At 41.7% G+C, this 25,223-nt stretch overlaps 1 protein-coding gene across 1 annotated transcript in view; it reads left to right on the top strand.

Annotated features, from left to right (window-relative positions):
* Positions 1-25,223, top strand: part of PDE10A (phosphodiesterase 10A) — a 384,873-nt gene that overhangs the window by 112,724 nt on the left and 246,926 nt on the right. The window contains exon 3 of the mRNA XM_063441228.1: positions 11,838-11,863. Coding sequence (XP_063297298.1) covers positions 11,838-11,863 — 26 coding nt within the window. The remainder of the gene's footprint in view (positions 1-11,837; positions 11,864-25,223) is intronic.

Genomic DNA, 25,223 nt, shown 5'->3' with positions numbered 1-25,223 from the left:
GCTGCGGCGGAGGAGAGCCTCGTCATTCTGGGGGTGGGAATCCTCACTCCCACGTGGCTCCTTCGTACTTGTGATGACTTTCTCCCGGCACTACAGCATCATATAAAGCAGGGGCCTGGTCGCGCTATTTTAGAGCCGCGGTGTCTGACCGGGTCCCTTAACGCATTAATGACCAGGACGCATTTCCTGTGGTTTCGGGCCGGGGGGTTGGAGATGCCTGCTTTAGGATCTTATTATTAATTTTATCAAAATCCACTAAAACTGCTTCTGTAAAAGCATTCATAGGTGTACTTCGTTTAAAGGGGAAAACAAAGATGTTAGTTTTTAATCCGTATGTACAAAAGGAGATGTATCCTCAACTTTGCGTATCTTTGGATTCTGAATAAAACATTTTTAAAAGTTAGTGTCCTCAGAAGTCTATGTATATCTAAAAAACAAAATTAAAGAAATGTTACCATTTGTAGGGGCAAATTTCAAACCTTTATTTAGAATCTTAATTGATCTGGGTTGAGAGGAATATAAACTAGATTAAAAATACCTTGTGTTTTTTTTTTCTTTCTGAATTCTCAAACTGCCTCTCCTTCCTCTGACAGTATTCTCTTGAAAGTGAGTAGGGACACTTGAGGGGCCAATTTTTTCCCATCTCTTCCCTTTTCTTAAAAAAAAAAAAAAAAAAAATAATACAATGCTGTGGTGTTGTGTTATCTACTTTTCTCCCTTCTTCCCTTATTTCTATATTTTCTAGGTGTTTAAATCTATTACTGGTGATCAACTGAACGTCATGGGTTCTCTTTTTAATTTCCCTTGCATTTGTCTGCTTTTTATTATCCATTTTCCATTAAGAGGGGAACCTTTTTTTATTTATTTTTATTTCTCTCTACTCACCCCCTGGAGTAATGATTCATTTGTCTATGTGATGATTCCTTTGTCTACTTCAGAGTATGAAGGAGCACTATTGCTGCCTTGATATCTTGAAGTATAAATATTGCCTCTTTCATTCTTTCTGTGATGGTGAGAATAATCTCTTTTGTTCCTTGTCTCACTAATTCAGGATGTTTCCCTTTAGTGTGGTTAAAAGAGCACCTCCTTTAACCCCTTAAGGACACATGACGTGTGTGACACGTCATGATTCCCTTTTATTCCAGAAGTTTGGTCCTTAAGGGGTTAAAGACAAATTACAGTGAGTTGTGTTCCTTTAGAGCCCCGTTATGCTCTCACACCAACAATACTGAACACCTATAAAAGAGAGACATGATCATATAAAAGAAGAGACATGGACTCAACATAGGGACAGCATCTCCAATTTAGGGACACACTTGATGGGTTACTGTGAAATAATTTTACAATATATTGGCCTATGCTTCTCTAGTCTAGTGCATAATGTGCTAGTTTGAAAGAAGCCTTTTTTGCTGCACAGTTACAAAAGTAGACAGAAGTAAACATATTATATTGACAATGCATGTTTTTGTTGTTGTTTTGTTTTTTATAAAAATGGTTAACTTTTTTCTCTTCTTGAGCACTCATGTTGGGTCAGATTCTACTGTTATCTGGCCCTGTTTTGGAGTTCCTTGTGTTATATTTATCTATCTGGTTCTCTTTTATTATAACTCTTGCTTTGATCGAAAAAAAAATAATAAATATATATATATATATATATATATATATACCCCTATATATATATATATATATATATATATATATATATATATATATATATATATATATATACTGCTAGTTTTACTAGTTGCACAACATTTTAATGTATGATGTCAACATATTTTGGTATATCTAAACAACAACTAAAACAATTCTACATATATTTTATCTGAAGCAAATCTGAAACCTCTCTTGTCAAAATGTATTCAAGCTCTTGTTGCTATGGATAAATTAACCTCCAAGGTGTTACTATTACACTATGGCTTTACTGTGAATAGTACTGATAATGTACTTTTATGTTAGTCTCTAGTGCTTATCTTTGTCACTGTTGACGTTAATGGACGTATTCCCATTGGATGCTATAAATTGTACACCTTTGTGTTTCCTCATTAAACATAGTTTAGTTATGACTATGACTGGCTAATAGAAACAACAAATTGATCATTGCTTTAAACTCATGACCTTTAAGTCATGCATATATTGATTTATGTGGAAGAAGATCAGAGCAGATGCAAAGATGTTTGGCTACACAAGCAAAGATGCATTTTGCTGCACCTCCCAAGAAATGCATCTTTACCTGTGTGTCTCTTAACTCGCTCTTTGAATTTCTCACCCCCTTTAGTGTTTTTTTATCCCCTCTTTTTAATGTCCCCTTTAGTGTATCTTATCCCCCTGTTGTGTGTCTTTAGCTCCCCCTTATATGTGTCTTACTTTCCCCTAGCCCCATGGTATGTTGATTACTCCCCTAATCCCTTTGTGTGACTTTCTCCCCTTAGACCCATTGTGTGTCTCTTTCTCCCAATGCCAATGTGTGTGTCTCTTGCATACCCAGCCCTTGTGTGTGTCTTTTACTCCACCAAGCCCATTTGTGTCCCTTTTTCCCTAGCTTCTTTGTGTCGCCTTTGTTGCCTTATAGTGATGCTGGCCCTGAAGAAGATTCATATAGTTGATAACTCACTTGCAATCTTCCAGAGTATTTAACTCCAATGGCAGGCAAGGATATTACCATTAGCTTTATTATTCAATGAATGCTTACAACTCCAACATGCTTCTTCAATGATAGAGCATAAACGTTATTTAAAGTGGCTCTGTCATCTCAAACTTAGTTTACTCATATTGTTTACTATTTTCTTCCTCTTTCAGAATGTTATGCTTTGCTTAATTTCTGTTAAAACATAAGACCAAGTAGAGTCTACTGTTGTCTTTATATGCTTTTCCTACGCCTGACAATTGTGACAAAAAGGTGAAGCTTCCTTTCTCAAACTAACAAAGGGTAAAGCTTGCCTTAGGCTCCAAGTGTAGGAAAATGCAGAAGTAGTCTCTACATTGTGTTATATTTTAAAGAGAAATAGATCAGATATGAAGAAAAGAAGAACATACTCTGAAAGAGGAAGAAAAGAGGAAACTATAAGTGGAAGGTAAGTTTGAGATGACAAATGCACTTTAATTCCCTGTTTTGTTATGGGAGCTAATTGTACACATGACATCATACATGCAGTACAAGAATAGAAAACATAACCTATAGATATGTAAGAAATCAATATATATATATATATATATATATATATATATATATATATATATATATATTTGTGCATTGCATTAACGCTGTGTTAACTGCAAACATGCTAAAAATCCACACGAATCAATGTACCACCTGCAAGTCAAAAAAATGCAATCACAGGATAAAGTTACAGGATGAAGTCTTAAACATGATCCTTTTCTATAGTCATTTGTATACCTAACATAACATTTAGGGAGAATTGTGGAAAAATGATTTCTGGTAATTCCTGAATTCAAAAAGTCTGACTTATGATTTATTTAGAAATGTGAAGAAGGGAACAAAACAGGGAAGATGTTTGTTAATGTCAACACAGACAAAGGTAATCACTAGAGACTAACAAAATGTACATTATCAATACAATACATAATGCATTTACAGTGTCGTATTTAATTTTCCCATACCAGCTACAACTTGCACATGTTTTGATGAAAGAAGACTCAGATTTACGTAAGAGAAATAATTGTTTTGATGTTCTTTTAGATACAGCAAAATACCCATTAAATGGATTGCTGTGCTAAGGGAACCAGCTGGGCACTTATACATATCTTCTTAAATAAGCTGATTCCTGCAGGTACTCGGCATGTACCAGCCGCACCGGGACCCAAATGCTGGCTTGGGCCTATGAGGTGGCACACACACTTAGGACAATCCGATGGGTATTGATGAACAGTGGCAAGAGCTCCTCTAGATAGCTAGTATTTGATGCTGATTTTGGCATTCTGGAGACGTTCCAATGTTTGGGAATCCATGAGGTAGAGATTGTGTTGGAATATTTCTTACGAACCAATCAATAGAACACAAAGTCTTTCTCCTTCGGGTCATGTTTATGACTGGTATCATGGAGACTGAAGGCAAGTGGGGTATTGCTGAATTGCTGACTGAGAGTAGTGGCTTGATGAGTGGAAGTTCAAGAATATACGTCTCGAGTGACATACATAGAATGTGACGGCAGATAAGAACCATTCGGCCCATCTAGTCTGCCCAATTTTCTAAATACTTTAATTAGCCCCTAATTCTTATATCTAGAATAGCCTTATGCCTATCCCACGCGTGCTTAAACTCCTTCACTGTGTTAACCGTTACCACTTCAGCTGGAAGGCTATTCCATGCACCCACTACCCTCTCAGTAAAGTAATTATTAATGATATAATTTTTAAACCTTTGCCCCTCTAATTTAAGACTATGTCCTCTTGTTGTGGTAGTTTTTCTTATTTTAAATATAGTCTCCTTTTTATTTCCTTGTAATTTTTATCCTGCAATCCATGAACCAATTTAGTAGCCCTTCTCTGAACTCTCTCTAAAGTATCAATTTAACTATCTGCTGTTTGGTGGAGCAGTAAAAGTCAAGACATATAAACAGCCTACTATGCCGCATTTTTATGAAACAAGTGTAATTCGATTGTTGTTTTGGGGCATAAATAAAAGTTATAGAGAGAGGTTTATTATTTAATTCCCCCACTATAAACAATAGGTGACCATTGGAGTTGGTGTATTCATGTTGGCGTGGAAGCGCCTAGTCCCGATGGAAGGGTATGGAGGCCCATGTAGATTTAGATCTGGCATATGTGTGTTACCCTGTGAGGTAGACTGGTGAGGAGAGTTTTGGAGGGTTGCGTTTGTAAAAGTGAGTTTCTTGGCAAAACCAAGGCATCCCATGGAGCAATTTGTCTCTTGTTGGGTCTATTTAGTCCTTTGTATTTAAAGAATAAATAAAAAAATTAATTGGCCATTAAAGTGATATGCAGGGCTCAGCTAGGAGTGCTGCTGGGATAGAAAGAACAGAGTTGTGGAAAAAACGGGATGCTGCGGTCAAGTATTGAAGAGTTGAAGACACACCAAGAGAGAAGAACCTCATAGGCTGGGGAGGGCAATGATAAAAGAGAGAGGGGTGGAAGCAGAAATAACAATAGCAAGTCATGATACAAACCATAGCATAAGAACATAGCCATGACCAAAAGTGATACATGAACAATGACATAATGGCATAAACAATCTTGTAAGAGAGCCATGGTTACACTAAATAACCAGCCACGAAAAGTGCTTGTTGTGTAACCCTCTAGGACAGTGATGGCGAACCTTTTTGAGCCCGAGTGCCCAAACCGCAATACATGCCAATTTTTTTTCCTTAAAGTGCCAACACGGCAATTAAACCTGAATATTGAGGTTTAAGTTTAGAAAAAACAACTCGGACTGTTGTCCGAACTAATTAACAACTTTTGTTTTAAAAGAACACAACAATAGAGAGTTCAATTATACAAATTTTAAATAATATAAATAGATAAAATTAAGCTTATATTTCTTAGTATCTCCAACAAATGCAATACATACACACACAGACTGCTGAATACATACACACACACACAAGACTGCTGAATATAGAGACTGCTGAGTACACAGACAGACAGTCTGCTGAGTACACAGACAGACAGTCTGCTGAGTACACAGACAGACAGTCTGCTGAGTACACATACAGACAGTCTGCTGAGTACACATACAGACAGTCTGCTGAGTACACAGACAGACAGTCTGCTGAGTACACAGACAGACAGTCTGCTGAGTACACAGTCAGTCTGCTGAGTACACAGTCAGTCTGCTGAGTACACAGTCTGCTGAGTACACAGTCTGCTGAGTACACAGTCTGCTGAGTACACAGTCTGTCTGCTGAGTACACAGTCTGTCTGCTGAGTACACAGTCTGTCTGCTGAGTACACAGTCTGCTGAGTACACAGTCTGTCTGCTGAGTACACAGTCTGCTGAGTACACAGTCAGTCTGCTGAGTACACAGTCAGTCTGCTGAGTACACAGACAGTCTGCTGAGTACACAGTCTGCTGAGTACACAGTCTGCTGAATACACAGACAGACAGTCTGCTGCGTACACAGACAGACAGACTGCTGCATACACAGACAGACAGACTGCTGCGTACACAGACAGACAGACTGCTGCGTACACAGACAGACAGACTGCTGCGTACACGCAGACTGCTGAATACACGCACACACACTGCATTGAGGGGGGGGTGTGTGAGAGTCGCTGTGTGTGAGGGGTGCTGTGTGTGTGTGTGAGGGGTGCTGTGTGTGAGGGGTGCTTTGTGTGGGGGTGGGGTGGTGGGTGTGGGGTGCTGTGTGGGGGTGTGTGAGGGGTGCTGTGTGTGTGTGAGGGGTGCTGTGTGTGAGAGGGGTGCTGTGTGTGAGAGGGGTGCTGTGCTGTGTGGGGGGTGCTGTGCTGTGTGGGGAGGTAGGGGTGCTGGGCGGGGGTAAGGGTGCTGTGTGTGGGGGGGTAGGGGTGCTGTGTGTGGGGGTAGAAGTGATGTGTGTAGGGGGGGAGGGGAGGGGTGCCGGGTGTGGGGGAGGGGAGGGGAGCTGTGTGTGGGGGGGTAGGGGTACTGTGGGGGGGGGTAGGGGTACTGTGGGGGGTAGGGGTACTGTGGGGGGTAGGGGTACTGTGGGGGGGTAGGGGTACTGTGTGTGGCGGTAGGGGTACTGCAGGGGGGTAGGGGTGCTGTGTGTGGGGGGGGGGTAGGGGTACTGCTGGGGGGTAGGGGTGCTGTGTGTGGGGGGGGGTAGGGGTACTGCTGGGGGTAGGGGTGCTGTGTGTGTGGGGGGGTAGGGGGTATAGGGGTACTGCTGGGGGGTAGGGGTGCTGCTGGAGGGTAGGGGTGCTGTGTGTGGGGGGATGGGGTGTGGGGGGGGTAAACGTTTGAAAAAAAAAAGTACATTAAATTATTATCTTCTCCCCCCCTTCTTACCTTTAATGAAGGAGGGGGGGACACAGTCATCCCTGGTGGTCCGGTGGTGGCAAGTACTGCTTCCGGTTCGGGAGGCACGGGGAGGCAGGGGAGGGATCTATGAAGCAGCTCCCCTGTCCTCCCGCGCGATGCTGTGTGGAGCATTGCCATGGTAACGCGCGGCAACGCTACACACAGCTTGCTCGCGGGAGGACAGGGGAGCTGCTTCATAGATACCTCCCCTGCCTCCCCGTGCCTCCCGAACCGGAAGCAGAGTAGGCGCCTGCCATTTCGGCCAGGCAGGTGCCTACTCTGCAGCGATGGCAAACCTATGGCCGCGTGCCCACAGAAAGGGCCCGGCGTGCCACCTGTGGCACGCGTGCCATAGGTTCGCCATCACTGCTCTAGGAAGAGAAAAAAGGGGGGGGCAAGCATTACCATCAATTGGACATCTGAACAGGCCTAAAGAAATATACCAGTTAAAATCATATCAGTAGAGATAGGGATATTTACATTTTTTTTATTCTTTTGGATTTTGTTTGTTTGTTTTTTGTTTGAATTTTTCCCGTTATGTTTTTATAAATTGTCTGTGCCCTGATGTCATGCGAAGTCTACAACTTGCAAATCATGTAGCACAAAGCCTCATCGGATGCTAAACACATGCAGGCTTAAAGTCCTCTTCCGGACTTGTACAAGAGCAGTGGCAAATAGAACCCTAAATGAATAAGTACCAACAGGAAAGAGTCCCAGCATCATGTGTGTGATACAACTTCAGTAGGTAGTGGTAGTAATTGCCAAGTGGATGCACACTGCCAGAAAATAAGGATAACTAGTCTGAAAGATTTTCCACCCCCTCCCCCTATTGTTTTTTTTTGTATTTTGTATTTTTTTTTAAAACCTAGGGTTAGTCCTCCTTAACACTACACTGTGTGCAGAATTATTAGGCAAATGAGTATTTTGACCACATCATCCTCTTTATGCATGTTGTCTTACTCCAAGCTGTATAGGCTCGAAAGCCTACTACCAATTAAGCATATTAGGTGATGTGCATCTCTGTAATGAGAAGGGGTGTGGTCTAATGACATCAACACCCTATATCAGGTGTGCATAATTATTAGGCAACTTCCTTTCCTTTGGCAAAATGGGTCAAAAGTAGGACTTGACAGGCTCAGAAAAGTCAAAAATAGTGAGATATCTTGCAGAGGGATGCAGCACTCTTAAAATTGCAAAGCTTCTGAAGCGTGATCATCGAACAATCAAGCGTTTCATTCAAAATAGTCAACAGGGTCGCAAGAAGCGTGTGGAGAAACCAAGGCGCAAAATAACTGCCCATGAACTGAGAAAAGTCAAGCGTGCAGCTGCCAAGACGCCACTTGCCACCAGTTTGGCCATATTTCAGAGCTGCAACATCACTGGAGTGCCCGAAAGCACAAGGTGTGCAATACTCAGAGACATGGCCAAGTAAGAAAGGCTGAAAGACGACCACCACTGAACAAGACACACAAGCTGAAACGTCAAGACTGGGCCAAGAAATATCTCAAGACTGATTTTTCTAAGGTTTTATGGACTGATGAAATGAGAGTGAGTCTTGATGGGCCAGATGGATGGGCCCGTGGCTGGATTGGTAAAGGGCAGAGAGCTCCAGTCCGACTCAGACGCCAGCAAGGTGGAGGTGGAGTACTGGTTTCGGCTGGTATCATCAAAGATGAGCTTGTGGGGCCTTTTCGGGTTGAGGATGGAGTCAAGCTCAACTCCCAGTTTCTGGAAGACACCTTCTTCAAGCAGTGGTACAGGAAGAAGTCTGCATCCTTCAAGAAAAACATGATTTTCATGCAGGACAATGCTCCATCACACGCGTCCAAGTACTCCACAGCGTGGCTGGCAAGAAAGGGTATAAAAGAAGAAAATCTAATGACATGGCCTCCTTGTTCACCTGATCTGAACCCCATTGAGAACCTGTGGTCCATCATCAAATGTGAGATTTACAAGGAGGGAAAACAGTACACCTCTCTGAACAGTGTCTGGGAGGCTGTGGTTGCTGCTGCACGCAATGTTGATGGTGAACAGATCAAAACACTGACAGAATCCATGGATGGCAGGCTTTTGAGTGTCCTTGCAAAGAAAGGTGGCTATATTGGTCACTGATTTGTTTTTGTTATGTTTTTGAATGTCAGAAATGTATATTTGTGAATGTTGATATGTTATATTGGTTTCACTGGTAAAAATAAATAATTGAAATGGGTATATATTTGTTTTATGTTAAGTTGCCTAATAATTATGCACAGTAATAGTCACCTGCACACACAGATATCCCCCTAAAATAGCTAAAACTAAAAACAAACTAAAAACTACTTCCAAAAATATTCAGCTTTGATATTAATGAGTTTTTTGGGTTCATTGAGAACATGGTTGTTGTTCAATAATAAAATTAATCCTCAAAAATACAACTTGCCTAATAATTCTGCACTCCCTGTAGTATTGTGAGAGGGTCCCACATTGTGGTATCCTATAACTGCAAGGGAAACCAACTCAAACAATATACAGTGGGGCTTAAAATATAACCAAGGGACACATATGCATGACCCAATGTACCAGAGAAAGAAGTATCTGTCATAAAATAAGAAGGCAGCTCAGCAGAGATTGATCTGGGTATGACCTGATCCATGATATTATTGTGCTTCAATTTGGCCTTGGAATTCACAGCCTTCTGCACTAGAGAGATGATTGGCCTCTAGAGAGGTAAGTTTGTCGACCATCTTGTTGTGCGTTCCATACAGCTCGTTGAGCTTGGCTTCCAAGTGAGTTGTTCTTTCCAATGCACATCACAGAGGAAATTAGCGGTAATAGTGAGGAAATCCGCCTGCAGGATATTGGGGAGATATTGTAGCAGAGGGAGATTTTTTTCATCTTAAGCACGGACCCGGTGGGTCTCCAATAACTGAGCTAGATGCTCCAATTCCAAAGTTGTGTCTGATTGCCTTATGGGTGCCATCTTGAGAGCAGAGCAGGAAATCAGTCTGTGGATGCTTTATGTTTTCAACTTCTCCAAAGTTCGGTGGTGCCTATGCAGACCCATAGATGCTGAAGGAGACTGTGGTAAATGTATTCTCATGTAGAATAGGCATATAATTGCATAGTAATATAGTTGCTGAAAATGTTACTGCTGCCTGTATAATATCAGGACCATAGCTCACATCCAACTGAAACCTTTGCATATCTTGTCTATGTATGCGGGCATGACAATAATGATGTTATATCCCAGCAATTGATTTAATTTTGCTGTCTGCACTCCACATCTATCAATTGGCCCCATTCTATGTCTACCAGATTTTTCATGCTACCTGTACTAATTTTGTAGCAATCTGCAAAAGTCTTATAACTTTTCTCCCATGTTATAAATTAAAAGAACACTCAAAGCATCATAACCACCGCAGGGTGCCAGGATGGTCATGTCTCCTCCCCAATTTTAGGTAGTCAATCCGTTTCTTAAAGGACCACTATAGTGCCAGGAAAACATACTCGTTTTCCTGGCACTATAGTGCCCTGAGGGTGCCCCCACCCTCAGGGACCCCCTCCCGCCGGGCTGGATGGAGAGGAAGGGGTTAAACTTACCTCTTATTCCAGCGCCGGGCAGGGAGCTCTCCTCCTCCTCTCCGCCTCCTCTCCTCCTCCTCTCCTCCAAGAGCCGCGCGCGCATTCAGCCAGTCTCATAGGAAAGCATTATCAATGCTTTCCTATGGACGCTGGCGTCTTCTCACTGTGATTTTCACAGTGAGAAGCGCAGAAGCCCTTAAGCGGCTGTCAATGAGACAGCCACTAGAGGCTGGATTAACCCATTTATAAACATAGCAGTTTCTCTGAAACTGCAATGTTTATAAAAAAAAAAAAGGGTTAATCCTAGCTGGACCTGGCACCCAGACCACTTCATTAAGCTGAAGTGGTCTGGGTGCCTATAGTGATCCTTTAATGGTTTTACAACTTACTTGGGGTCTGGCGGGTGCTGATCATTTCCTCTGAGAGACAGAAGCTGCTATGTCAACTGATCTCTCTCAGCCAATAAGATCTGCTGTTCCTGGCTTAGGTCAATGCAAACTGTTTCTGGATGTCATGTAAGAGGTAACAGTTAAGTTGTCAAACCATTAACAAATGGTGCTTTGAGTGTTCTATTGAAGTGTAATATTTTCCATCAATCACTGCTGTCATATTACAGCTAGAAACAGAAACTACAAATACTAGAATACGTCCTGTGAATAGAAATATATTTATTTATTTATTTTATAATGTAATACCAATGGTTTTGCTGTGTTTAAAACTATTTAACCATATTCATATAATCCTGAACACAAATAAGGTGACAGTGCACAAACGGTAATGATGCTTTACAGCAGTAAATATGAGCAAAGTGGAACCTATTGATAAAAACATAAAAACAACATAGCATAGACTGTAAAGAGTGATATTCGTATAAAAAGTATAGAGGGCTCTCACAGATTAAAGAGCCCTTAAGACCAGCTCTGAACTCGGTAGGTTTTTTCCAGCACTCTCAGAATAGTGTGATGTACAGTGAGATTTTCCTTCTATTTTGAAGATCAGGAACCAGCAAGGTAAGTAAAAAACAACTTTATTTTACCAAATAAAAACACAACAAAACTGAGATGGGATAAAAACAAATAGTTTTGTGACATAACAATTTTTGCTGCAATGGTTTTTGTTATTGTGGCGCCAAATATCCTTAATTGTATTGTCTATTTCATATTCCTATAATGATCATATTTATATGGATGGTTGTGATGGTGACAACACCTACACTGAAATATATAGGCGCAATAACATTTGCTTGCTAATCTTAATTTTTACCCATTTTTAAATTTGTTTTCTCTGTACCTCACAGACTTGACATCGACTGAAATCAGCAGGGTAAGTGCCACAATCTATTGTTTACATAAATAGTCACTTAAAAATAGTTTACTTAAGTAGCCTTGTTAAATGTAAAAAAGTATTTTTGATTGTGTGGCGCTGTACCTTTCACTGTATTTTGTAAATGTTTTGGTCTTTACGGCAACACCACTGCTTAGAAATGCATGTGGTGTGCCCCCTGTGGTGACATTAATTCTATTTTTTTCTGTATAAATAGCTAGTTGTCTATTTTGTTTTGGTAAAGTCACATTAGGAGTGTTTACTGGGGCTGTAAAATCTGTCCTAATAAATATATGCAATGAATAAATATATTAATCTGGAAAAGTTTTTTCAGTTACTAACCTTTATTTACAAACAGTGACTGCTCTGCTCTATTCCAAAGCATTACAGGTTTAATTTACTTGATACGATGACTGTCCTACCGTCTGTGAAGGAATTACTAGTGTCATTACATACTGTATGAGGGATATGGGATTTAAAGCTTGTATTTTTTATATATTACTGAGATATTTTAGTAACTATTTTTAATATGTCATCCCTATTTGTCCCTTGTCAAAATTACTCATATCTTTTCACTTGATCATTCTTTCTGCTTCCCACACATGAAATTCAAGAACCAACTTTTCACTTGCTGCCTACAATATCTCACCCCTTGACAGGTGCCATTGTAATGATATTGGCAATGTCATTCACTTCACCTGTCAGTGGTTTTAATGTTGTGACTGATTAATGTGTATGTGTGTGTATATATATATATATATATATATATATATATATATATATATATATATAAAATATATATCCAGATAGCACTCCAGGGACTTGTATAAAAATTAACTTTTATTACCTTCCATTAAAAACAGCGAAAATCAACGTTTCAGCTTGATCTCCTCAAGCTTTCGTCAGGATACCATACAAAACACCATTTTGTTTTGTGTATATATATATATATATATATATATATATATATATATATATATATATATTTATTGGTTCGAAGGGTTATCCGGACCATACAACCTAGACCCCCTCCCCTTACCTTCCGTTGATGCATTGATGTTGCAGTTTCAGCTTGAAAAGGCTTAAAAAAGAACGCTCGCACAGAAACACTTCTTTCAGACGCTTCGGCCATTTTCTGCAGGCCCAGCATACTCCATCCAACGCTCTCATTAGTCAGGTAATATAATCTGGAGCTAGGCGAACACTCCAAGAAAACATGGTAAAAAAGAAAAAGTAACCACGAAAGTCACAGCGGCTCTTTTTAAAGTACCAGAGTTTTTGCGAACATCTTATAGTAAGCATGCTTTCGCCCTCAGTCGGCCATTTCAGGGTGTGCATTTGGCCCTCTTGCTGCCAATTGAAAGTAGGCATTTGGCCCTAGTCCGGCCAATTCAAAGGATGCATTCACCCCTTGTTCACCAATACAGGGGAACCATTCTGTACCCTTTGACCACTGCTACATGCTTAATTATTAGTTAATCAGCCTCACAAGCCTCTGTTTGTCAGATGTTTGACCCTGTATGGCAAGTCCATTTAATGTGTTCCGCTTCATTCGGCCAACACTATAAGGTCCTTGGTACAACTCCATAAACTGTATACTACTACATTTGGCTCAGCTCAAACGCGGCCAAATATATTGGGAATAAATAAACAATAACTAAAAAATACCGGATTTTCATGTTATAGCATGTGATTTGTAGGTCATCATTTCAGTTTGTATTAATTTACCAACAATAAACTCAGGTTTTAAGTAATTGTTCTGTGAGTTTACAGTCTGTCAAGCATTATCAGAGTGACATATGGTTAATTATTATACTTCTGTTGAATAACTGTCATGTCAGGTTATGTTCATGTTACACTAAATTGAAGTAAAGTATCAAATTGCAAGGGGGGATTTCATTGGACTCAATTCACTACGTTTCCAACATTTCATGATACATTTTTAATGTACATAAGTGTGTCACATTACTTATGTTTCTTTCATATGTTCCAGTTTTATACATTAAAAATACATACGGACAATAAATCAAATCTTGCTTAACCATACAAGTATGGCTATTTCACCTAGGTCTAAACAATCCTGCTCCCATCATCTATAAGAATTCAGGTCCAGTTGACATAGTCCCACAAGAATTGATTAGGCCCTTTGTATCCGGTTCCATTAATAAGGGGTAGGTTAATGAATTTATAATTTTTTGTTATTGCCTTATAATACCCAGCTGTATAAGGGTTTCCCTTTAATAAGAAGGTATGTATAGACAACATATTACATTTATAACGACTTGGGTATGGTAGAATTCCTTTATAATAACTTATTCATATGCATTTTTTTTTTTTAGATTTAAACTTTTTTTATTTTATTGCATGTATATAAACATGGGTAGTGGGGGAGGGTACAGAAGGAAAGGAGGAGGTGGGTTAGGGATATTCACTTTTCCACAGAATCATAATGTCTCACATCATAAGTTCCAGTTACAATAATAATAATACACTTTTCCGTATGTGGCTACCTAATATCTTGCTATCTAATACATCCGGCACTCCTGCGCTACATTTTCGTTCCAATGCCTTTGGTATGCTGTGTGAAGGTGTGTTAACGTATGTCAAGGCGTGTTAAGGTGTGTTAAGGTGTCCCTCCCAGTAGGCCCCTGAGCTTCCACTGTGCCCAAGCTATATCAAAGGCCTCAGCATGTTTGGCGGATATGAGCGACATTTTTTCATACGTGTAATATTGTTTAAGCTTATCCAATATGCGCAATGTGGGTGGACATTTAGGCTGCTTCCAGTGCATGGCTATTTGGTGCCTGGCAGCTAGTATTGTGAGCAGGAACGGTTGCTTGTGTATGGGTTTTATAGAGTTGGGTAATTTTAAAAAAAGTCCTGCTTGGATATCTAGAGACGGTAATCCCGGAGCTACCTTTGTGAATATTTCATTTACCATGTCCCACAATGGTTGTATATCCCTACAACTCCACCATATATGTGTCATATGGCCATCCGCTGCTCCGCATCTCCAACAGTTACTAGTTACTGTGGGATATATTTTATGTAGCCTGCTTGGCGTTAGGTACCAGCGGTATACTAGCTTTTTATGCGCTTCTATGTGTGAATAACATTGAGTCTGTCCCTTTAGGGCCGAGAGGGAGCTGGACCACTCCGTCTCGGACCACCGCGCTCCCGCTTCAGTTGCCCACTGGACAATAAAGGAGGGAGTTGGGCTGGGTGTACTTTGGATGATGTCCCTATAACACAGGGAGAGAGTTTTAGGTTTAGTGGGTGAGTTGATGCATCTGTCATAGATCTCTGCGGTTTCGGATATGTGTGTGCGAGATGCGTCTGCTCGTGTGTATACCTGCGTGCGCACAATACTCCTCAGTTGCATATACGAGAAGACATAGGAGTTCGGCAGGCCATATTGTTGTTGTAATTCGGGAAAGGTAAGGATTTCATCTTGTAGGGTTAGTGATTCGACCGTTGTTATGCCGTGTTTTGCCCAGTTTTTAAAGGTGAGCCCTGGGCTGATCACACTGAGCGATGTAAGAGGAGCATAAGGGAGATACCGTAGATGGGTCCCATGCTGTTTCTGAAATAGGTCCCAATGGTGCATAGCTAATTTTGTAGTGGGAAATATGTCTGGCAGGTTAGGTCGCAAAGTTTTTGGAGTCCACAGTAGGTCTCTCAATTTCCCCTCCCGGCAACTCTCATTTTCTATGTCCACCCATTGAATTGCGCCATCTGGGGCGTTTAATTTTATAGCTGCTTCTATATGGACGGCCTTGTAATAGGTCAGTATGTGCGGTAGGCCTATGCCACCCTTCGAGCTTTGTCTACTGAGTAGGGATGCTGGTAACCTAGGTTTGCCTGTGCTCCATAGGAAAGATGTTAGGACCGACTGTATCTGTTTACAGAAGGAGACAGGGATGTGCATTGGCAGCATGCGAAAAACATACAATATCTTCGGAAGCAATACCATTTTAATTGTATTATTTCTCCCCAACCATGAGAGGTGTATTGATTTCCATTTGGAAATATCTGTCTTGCATTGTGCTATCAACGGCTTGAAATTATAATGGAATACATCTCCCGGTGTCGGGGCTATTTTAACCCCCAAATAGGTAATGTGTTTTGTGCGCCAGTCAAGGGTATGGTTCTGTTGGAGGGTGTGTAGTGATTGGGTTGGTATGGCTATTGGTAATGCTTGTGTTTTGGTTCTATTCAATTTATAATAGGAAATTGCACCGTATGCGTCTAGGAGGGACATCAAAGCCGGTAGGGATTTTTCGGGTTTGGTCAACGTAAGCAGAATATCGTCTGCAAATAATGATAGGTGATGTTCTCGTTTCCCCAATCTAATCCCGCTAATTTGTTGGTGTGTGCGTATTTTGTGTGCCAGGGGTTCTAAGGATAAGACAAACAACAGGGGGGATAGTGGGCATCCCTGCCTGGTCCCGTTCGTAATCTGAAATGGTGTGGACAGGAATCCTGCATTGGAGACCTTGGCCGATGGGTTATTATAAAGTGCCATGATTCCTTTTATGAAAGTGGGTGGAAAACCCCTATGTGTTAAGGCGTGGGACATAAAGGTCCAGTTAAGTCTGTCGAATGCCTTCTCCGCGTCTAAGGCGAGGGGAAGGCCCTCCATCTTAGTCGAGTGCATGTGGGATAATATGTTCAATAGTTTCCTGGTGTTGTCTGCCCCTTGTCTATGTCTGACAAATCCCGATTGGTCATTATGCGTGAGGGTGGGGAGGATAGTGGATAGGCGATTCGCCAATAGTTTGGCATATAGTTTTACATCTCCGTTCAGCAGCGAGATGGGTCTAAAGTTTTGGCAGTGGGTGGGTTCTTTTCCGGGTTTGGGGAGAGTAGAGATGTGGGCTAGCAGCATTTCGCTAGGGATGTTACCTGACGAGTAACAGGTATTGAACAGATTTGTTAAATGCGGGGCTAGAGTAGCCACACAGGTTTGGTAGTACTTATTTGTAAATCCGTCTGGACCTGGTGCTTTTCGCTTGGGTAAATTGTGTATGGCCTTTGTAATTTCCTCTATCTGGAATGGCTGTGATATAGTGTTTATGTCGGCTTGTGTCAATTGTGGTAGGTGGACATCGGATAGGAAGGCTTGAATGGCTTCTGTAGTGGGGGGTATCGTCAGAGGGTCGTCTGCTAGATTGTATAAATCGCTGTAATAAGAGGCGAATTCATTCACCATGTCTTGTGGGTTCATGAGTTTTGAGCCCCCTTTTGTGTGGAGGTACGCAATCTTGGAGTTACGCGTTCTCGCCTTAAGTTGTGAGGCCAGCAGAGCTCCTGCTCTATTGCCTTGAGCGAAAAAATTATGTTGGTATCTCCGTAGGAGATATGCCGTTTTTTGCAGTTCTATGTTCCTAAGTTCAGTCTGGATGTCGAGGATTCGTGTCTTTAGTGCTGTGGAGGGGGTAGCTTTGTTGTTATGTGTCAATGCCGTTAGTTCCGTTATCAATTCAGTGTAGTGTTTGGTCCTCTGTTTTTTGGTATAACTAGCTCTATTAATAAGCAAGCCCCGGATCACAGCTTTGTGTGCCTGCCATATGGTTGTGATTGAGCAGTCCGCCGTTGTGTTTGTTGCGAAATAGGCAGAAAGTTCTTTGTTTAGCGTGTTTACGAATTGGGGGTCAGTCAACAAGGTGTCATTGAGTCGCCATGTGCCTGTGCCTGAGGTGGGAAAGTGCTCTCGTACGGTCAGCGTGATAGGTGCATGGTCAGTCCAGGTGATTAAACCTATGTCCGCCTTTTCAATGGAGTTAATTGTGGTGGAGGGTATAAGGAACCTGTCTATTCTGGTGTACGTGTTGTGTGCCATAGAGTGGAAGGTGTAGTCTCTGTCGGAAGGGTGTAGTATTCTCCAGGGGTCAATATAATTATGTTGTAGTATTTGTGCACAGCGGGCGGTGGTTTCTTTGGAAATTTTGGTCGCTGTGGAATGTGTTACGTTGGTCCCGGCTGTAGTGTCTAGTGTGCTGTCTATCAAAAAGTTAGTGTCACCTCCTATGATTGTTTGTCCAAACTTGTGGGTGGTAGCTAGGGCAAAGATTTTTTCCAAAAATTCCCCTTGGTTAGTGTGCGGTCCATATACATTAATCAGCGTGTAAGGTGCGTTGTTGAGTAAGCATTGTAACAATAGGTACCTCCCGTGTTTGTCCCCTATTTTTTTGACTAGTTGGACGGAGACAGCATTGCTAATCAGTATGGAAACCCCTCTCTTTTTGTCCCTGTAGCATGAGTGGTAGTCGTACGGGAAATAGGCTGAGTTAAATTTCGGAGCTTTGCCCCATTGAAAGTGAGTTTCTTGATAAAATGCAACTTGTGCCCTTTGTTTTCTAGCTTCTGACAGTGCCTGTCTTCTTTTATTGGGCGAATTAAGGCCTTTGGCGTTGATAGAAATTATTTTTAGACCCATTTGTGCTTTGATGGGCTATCCGCTGGTAGGAGAGGATCCTTGTCGTTGAGAATTACCATGGTGTGGTACGGGTATAGGTGGTGGACTTGTAGCGGAGTGGCGTTGGCTACGAGACGGTTCTGTGTATATGGAAGTCTGTGGTGTTTTTTTGACGTTTTGTACATGGATGTGAAATAGATAGGGTGGGCAGGGTGGGCAATGAAACAGGGGTGGTTAGGTGGGAGAACTATGTACATGAGGCCATTTGTTGCAGCGCAAGGGCGTTGCGATGGCAGAGTCATGGCTCAAGTGAGCCGATGGGGGGGGTGGGGGTGTGTAAACCCTATGCGACCTGAGATCAGATGATGCAATGAGAATAAAATGGAGGAGGCCTTTGGGTATCTCACATTAGTCACGTGAGTCGTGAGGGTATGATCTCGGCTACCTCGACATACCTCTAGTTTCCCATGGGGGTTGCTGTCTAGATTGCAGGCTTATGTGGCCCTCTTTTTCCTCAAGTGTTCCCATGGAAGCATGTCCGTCCCGTCTACCTGACTTGCAGGCACATGCCTCCATGGGAGAGGGGTACCCCGCAGGTCCCGCATCTTTCCTAACAACCATTCTATCGAACAAAAATTATATATAAGTAGTTATAACAGTTAGATAATAAAACATGTAAACATTCTGCAAAGGCAATACATTACCGCGCCGCTAACCGGCAGGAGGATTGCATGTGTGGTTATGAGTGGGTTAGTAGCAGTCATTTAGCGGTTGCCACAGTTTGCCAGTCTCTTGTCACTTTTGTGGTTGAAGATTGGGTGTCTCTCGGCTGGGCTGCAGTTCCCGAATCGAGGATCTTTATATTCCATTCCAATAGTTGTTGGCGCCCCTCTCTCACTGTTGTGATGTGTCGTTCCACGCCATTGTGTTTCAGTATAAGGCGGGTGGGGTATCCCCATTTGTACATGATGCCAGCCTCTCTTAACGCTTTGGTGATAGGTAGGAAACTTTTGCGTTTTAACAGAGTGGCGGCAGAGAGATCTGCGTACAGCACCACTCCCGAGAATCTATCTGGTAGTGTCGGCTGTGATTTGGAGGCTTGCATGATTCTTTCCTTAGAGGTAAAGTAGTGCAGTTTGGCAATGGTGTCTCTCGGTGCCGAGGGGCCTAGGTGCCTGGGTCTTGGTAGCCTATGTATGCGGTCAATCAGCAGAAAAGGTTCCCCTATGTCTGGAACCAAGGCTAGAAAGAGACCCGTGGCATAGGCCGCGAGATCCTGTGGCATAATTGATTCTGGTATCCCGCGCAGGCGTATGTTGCTGCGTCTGCTCCTGTCCTCTTGATAGCAGATCAAGAGGACAGGAGCAGACGCAGCAACATACGCCTGCTTGTCTGTTAAGTGCTCTATCTTTAAGTTCAGCTCTCCATAGGTGTCAGCTAAATCATTATGTGCTGAGATCAGCTCCTCCGTTTTATCCTCCAAGTGTGAGGTTCTATCCCCCAGCAACTGAATCTCTGCTTTTATGTCCCCTGCTACCTTTGAGATGTCGGCTTGTAGTGATGACTTCAGGTCTTGCAGCATCCTGTGCACAGATAAGTCTGTTGCAGGGGCTGTGGTAGGTAGGGAGATCGTGGTATTGTCGCTCTTTTCCGAGAACGACGTGGGTGAGCTGGGGGTGTCGGCGCCATTTTGGTGTGCTCGGCGCGGTGGAGAGAGCGCTGTCACCTGAAGTGCCGAGCGCTTATTTTTCGTTTTTTTTGCGCTTTTAGTCGCCATGGCCCCTCCGGTACGCCGGGAATGTATTTTGGTCGTGTGTCTTGTTTCGGATCGCTCCACTTGTCGCTGAATTAGGTCGCCCGGCGAGGGAGCTACACACTCACGCGGCCATCTTGGTGCGTAGCCAAACCACGCCCCTATTCATATGCATTTTTGTTGGTACTTCCCAATCTTCTTAAAGTCTTGTATGTGCTCACTAACAAACGTCCTAATTTTATAGATATCACATCTTGCCACTTGGCAACTAGCAGGACCTCACTCGCCACCACTTGGCACCAATTACCATGTCTGTCCCAATTTACGTTCCTTAGCATGTCAAACAAATTTGTTCAAGGCGATGAATTTTCATTACTGGCCAGTTCACCAACCAAAGAGACTCAGCAAGCAAGCCTGGCAGATTTACTCACTATGATTTTGTCAACAGCAGCATCTATCAATACCATAAACAACAGACTAGAGACTCTTGAGTTGAGAGCCCCAATGAAGCCAGCCAACCTAGCTGGTCCATTTTCAGCTCCAAATTCCCCCCCCCCCCACTGAGTATTTACCAGAGTAATATAGTAGCAGATACTAGTCAACCTTCATCCCCTACCAGCCATCAAATCACTCCCGCTCATCTAGTCCAATTGATCATTAGAAAAGATATACCAAAAGGGAAGGTTGTTAACTTATTGTCCCTACTTATTGCATCTCAAAACATAGTTGACAACTAATCATACACATTTTGGCACATATTAGTGGCAATGAAGGCTAAGGATTCCAGGATAAACAAGAAATTAACTATCCCAGAATTTGTTCTGGCCATAGGTTTATTTAGAGATGTTATCTGCTCTAGTTTTACCCACCATAGAGAAAAGTTGGATTTACACATTCACAAGCTGGTTGACCTAAGGCACAAATATGATAGTCAAAATGCCAAACCCACCATAAGTCTTTTTTTTCAACCAAATCAGTAGCTGCATTGGCCTTGTTCAACATTAAAAGCTATTAGGTGCTACCTAGAGACTGAACTTTTTTGTAGGTATTTCGCCAAGCTCATGGTATCAGTTTGTGCAATCTGTACTTCCTCTACACATTCCACTAACCTGTGCCCCAACGAAGCCAGCCTTCCTTCTAGAAGTCAAGCCTCATCACCTCCAATATGCATTCAGACCAACCCAGAGAGAGTTAAAGGATATGTTAGGCAAAGTTAGGCAGACCCATAGTGCAACAAGTTCAATGCAGGTGTTTGTGGGTTCAGCTCTTGCAGGCTGCTGCATGTGTGCTCTGTCTGTTTTAGGGCCAAAACTATGTGTCCCAACTGCTTATTTCTGAAACGGTTATTATCCCCAGTAAAGATACACAGTAAGTATTTACTTGGCAAATCACCTTCACTTGTTTGAATTTCTAATTTCAGTGTTTCGCATGGGTCCCACAGAGGTACAATATCTCTCCCCACAGGCACCACTGAATGTGCCAACCTAGAATCTGCTACCAACAAATCAAAGTCAGTAATTTTTCAACTAACTAACGACTTAAAGAAAGGTTTCATGATAGGCCAATTCTGTACTCCCCCTCTTTCCAATTGGATGGCCAGCCCCCGTTGTTTGCCACTGGTAAGTTTAATAAGAAAAGATTGATAATTGATTTATCAGCTCTTCATTTGTCTACCACACCTAGTTTAAATTCTCTTATCCCATTAAAAGATTTCTCGTTACAATATTCGAAAGTATGATGTAATTACCATCATCATCAATTCTGGACAGGGTGCTTGGTTAAGTAAGACGGACATATCTAGTACTTTTAAACTCCTACCAGTAAACCCTGCACTGTTGCATCTGCATGAGGTAAAGGGGAGGAATCAGTACTTCTTCATCATCAGGATTATGTTCAGGGTGAAAAGTAGTCAAAAACTCTTCAATTGGGGTGCTGGGCCTGACGACCATGGGCTTCTGACAATCTCGAGCAAAACAACTCTCTACAGCCATTACACAATCGATCCGGGATAGCATTGGCACCTAATTTAACCCTTATAATAGAGAGCATACAGTGTGGCAATAAGCAACTTGATGGGAGCCTGCTTACCCCTTTTTGGAACGTGCCGCTTGATGCGTGATGACAAAGGAGAAGTGGCCGATCTCAAGATCTAGAAGTGCCCAGCAGCACTTGTGCCCTGAGGCAAAGTAGCACAATCAAAGATACCATGCAATGACATTCCCAAGATGGTGGATGCCACGTACATTGGAGGTTCTAATGAAGAAAAAATTGATGTCCTAGCCAAACTGGACAGAACATTTGCCGATTTCTGGAATAAGCTGGAGCTAAGATTGAACTAGCCTGCACAAGAACTCACCTTGGACGACACATTCTCCTGGAGACCTCGGTTCCTGTGGGTCAGAAGGCCCTAAGATGGCAGCGGAAAGTGCAGGGCGCAGCACTCCTGCATAAATCAAATGCAGAGACAGTAACTGTAGTGGTCTATAACTGCAGCATGGGAAGAGTCAGACAAACCAAGAAGAGACCTTACCATGTCCTTCAGAATCAGCCTGACCATCCATGGACAGGGAGGCCTGCAGTATTCCTCCCTGATGCAGGACAGTGGGCATAGCATGAAGCAAGTTTGGGGCAGGATACCTTTCAGCTCCTTGCAATACACCTGTTCACATTCTACCTGAGAGAGTGCTCTGTTCTATTGTCTCAGTTATTTTGTAATTCATGTTTTTTAGCCCTATGTTCCTCTTAATGCGTATCTCCTTTTTTGCTTTACCTTTATGGGGGCCTCCTAGTAGAACTATCCTGATAAATCAAACAATACCATACCATCTATCTTGTTCTCTAATCATTTACTCCATCATGAAAAATTTAGTGAATATCATTTGTTCATTCTTTGCTGACAGACTCATCCAGCCTCATGTTTATCTTTTCTTATTTTTCTATAACTTTAAAATGTGCTGACATACCTATACACTTCTATGCCTTAATAGAGAATTGTATTGCATTTTGTCTTTTTCAGTGTATACTGTATGTCTACTGTTATGCTTTTGTGCTGTTAAGCACACCAAAATAAAGAATAAACCGCTCCCCACCTAAAAACCCCAGCAAATCTTGAATATTTTAAAAAAGAAACCCTGTGTTGGCTCCTGCTTAACCAGCACAGATGCCTAATAGTGATACACTATTTAGACAGTATTCTGACAATAAAGAAACCTAGAAACCCAATACTTCCTTAAAATGTTTCACATTGCGGTGGTGGCAGCACACATATGGTGTAAATCATGGATAGGTCAAACATTTATGTGTTTTCTTGACAATCAAGCAGCATGCCACATTATAAATAAAGGTTGTTCACAATTAATGTTGTTAATTATGAAGTTAGTCAGAAAATTAACTTGGCTACAAGTTAATTACCAATTTTATTTTGCGTGTACACACATACCGGGTATTTATAATACTGTGGCTGATGCTTTGTCGCGTTTGAAATTACAGGAATTTTCAAAGTTCATCCCACAGCGGATGTACGAGCTATGGAAACCCCAAACCTCCAGGACTTAATCATAGACTGAAAGTACTACTGCTTCAAAGTAAAACTTTGGCACATGAAATACAATGCAAAAAAAAAATCATATAATAGAGCATTTAAGATTTTTAACTAATTTGTTTCAGCTTTGGCTTTCAGTTTACAACACCATATGCTCGCTTAATTTCCCAATTCTAAACCCTTTCTTTCTTCTTATCCCATGAAAAGAAACCAAAAACTCAACATTACACACACATCAAAATGACTTCCTATAGATAGTCCCAAATTCCAAGCAATCTTGGATCTATTGGACACTGCCACTTTTGAAATTCTTTATTTTTGGGTGCAAAATGACTTTACAAGCATACCCGTGTAGCCACGACAGCAGACATAGGCAGGTTAATGCAGACATGTTCATTACATGATACATTTGCACATTTTTGTTAAATTGGAATATAACAAGTTATTTATACATTGCTTATATGAAATATTGTGCTAAAGTATTTGAGCCTATTAATAGGTAAACATAAGATTGGTATTCCGCTTTGTCCATTTGGTATGATGCTAACACGCTCTGGACCCGAGCTAACCTCCTTGATTTAACTAACGAGTTATACATTCAATACATTTGACGTGTTATTAAAGAATACATTTGTGATAGTCTGATCGAGTGATCTATGAGAGAGACCCCCTGGGATCCCCTACGTAGGCTTACAAAGACATGAAACAAACTAAAGAGAGTAGTTGTCATCAAATAATGTACTTGGCCAATCGAGGCATATAAAAAACAGTTTTTTTTCATTTTTATCATTGCACACTTTCTATATAAATGAGATCCAGTCACTAATAGGTGGGTTACGCACAGGTTTGTGGTAAGTACCATTTGGAGTGATGCATTTTCATGTAGAACTACATTAGAATTTTATTTTTTCCCCCCTTGAGTGATTTTAGGTGGTGGTGTGATCACGCTAGCCGCGAATTTAAGTACACTCACATGGCAGTAGGCTAATGTGCCAGTCTAATAGTTAAGGGCGCCACCCAGTCAAGAACAATCTAATAGCTCAACTTATTAAAAAGGAAGGAGTGAAGGAAAGATAAAAGAAACTTACTGATACCAATGTAATCGTAAGGTAGACATCTTGTCTATATATCTATTAAATGCTGAGCTAACCATAGTGACCTTCCTTTAGTCAGTGATCTAACTGTTTAGCTAGGTTGCTCCATTGGCTGGGTCAGTTAGTAAGCACTAGACAATAATTACTGACTAGCTTTTGAGATCGATCTGTGAACTGTGGGACACTGGCTGTCATTAAAGGAGTTTTATAGGCTGAGTGCCCAGGAGGCCTGTGGGGCACCGTAGTGTTTATGACATATCTTGCTCTATACACTTTGCTAGACCTAGCAAAGTAAAGTAAACAGTACGATTGCGTCTATATGTGCCTATTTAGAGGCTAACTAGGTAGATTAATTGACTATTAAACCGTGTTGTCTACCACGAAGTGATAATAATAAACATTATACAAACTGGATAACAGAGGTGTGCATTGCCTTAGATATCTATAGTGACAAAGTTCCCTAGGGTCCCCCAGGCATGAGTCTCGCTCCAAAGGCTGTCAGGAACCGTGAAAAATTAAGGGTGGAAAATAAAAAGGTGAAGAAAGGGAAGAAA

This window comes from Pelobates fuscus, chromosome 2 (assembly GCF_036172605.1).
Source record: "Pelobates fuscus isolate aPelFus1 chromosome 2, aPelFus1.pri, whole genome shotgun sequence".
Taxonomy (NCBI): Eukaryota; Metazoa; Chordata; class Amphibia; order Anura; family Pelobatidae; genus Pelobates; species Pelobates fuscus.
This window is presented reverse-complemented; position numbering and strand designations above follow the sequence as displayed.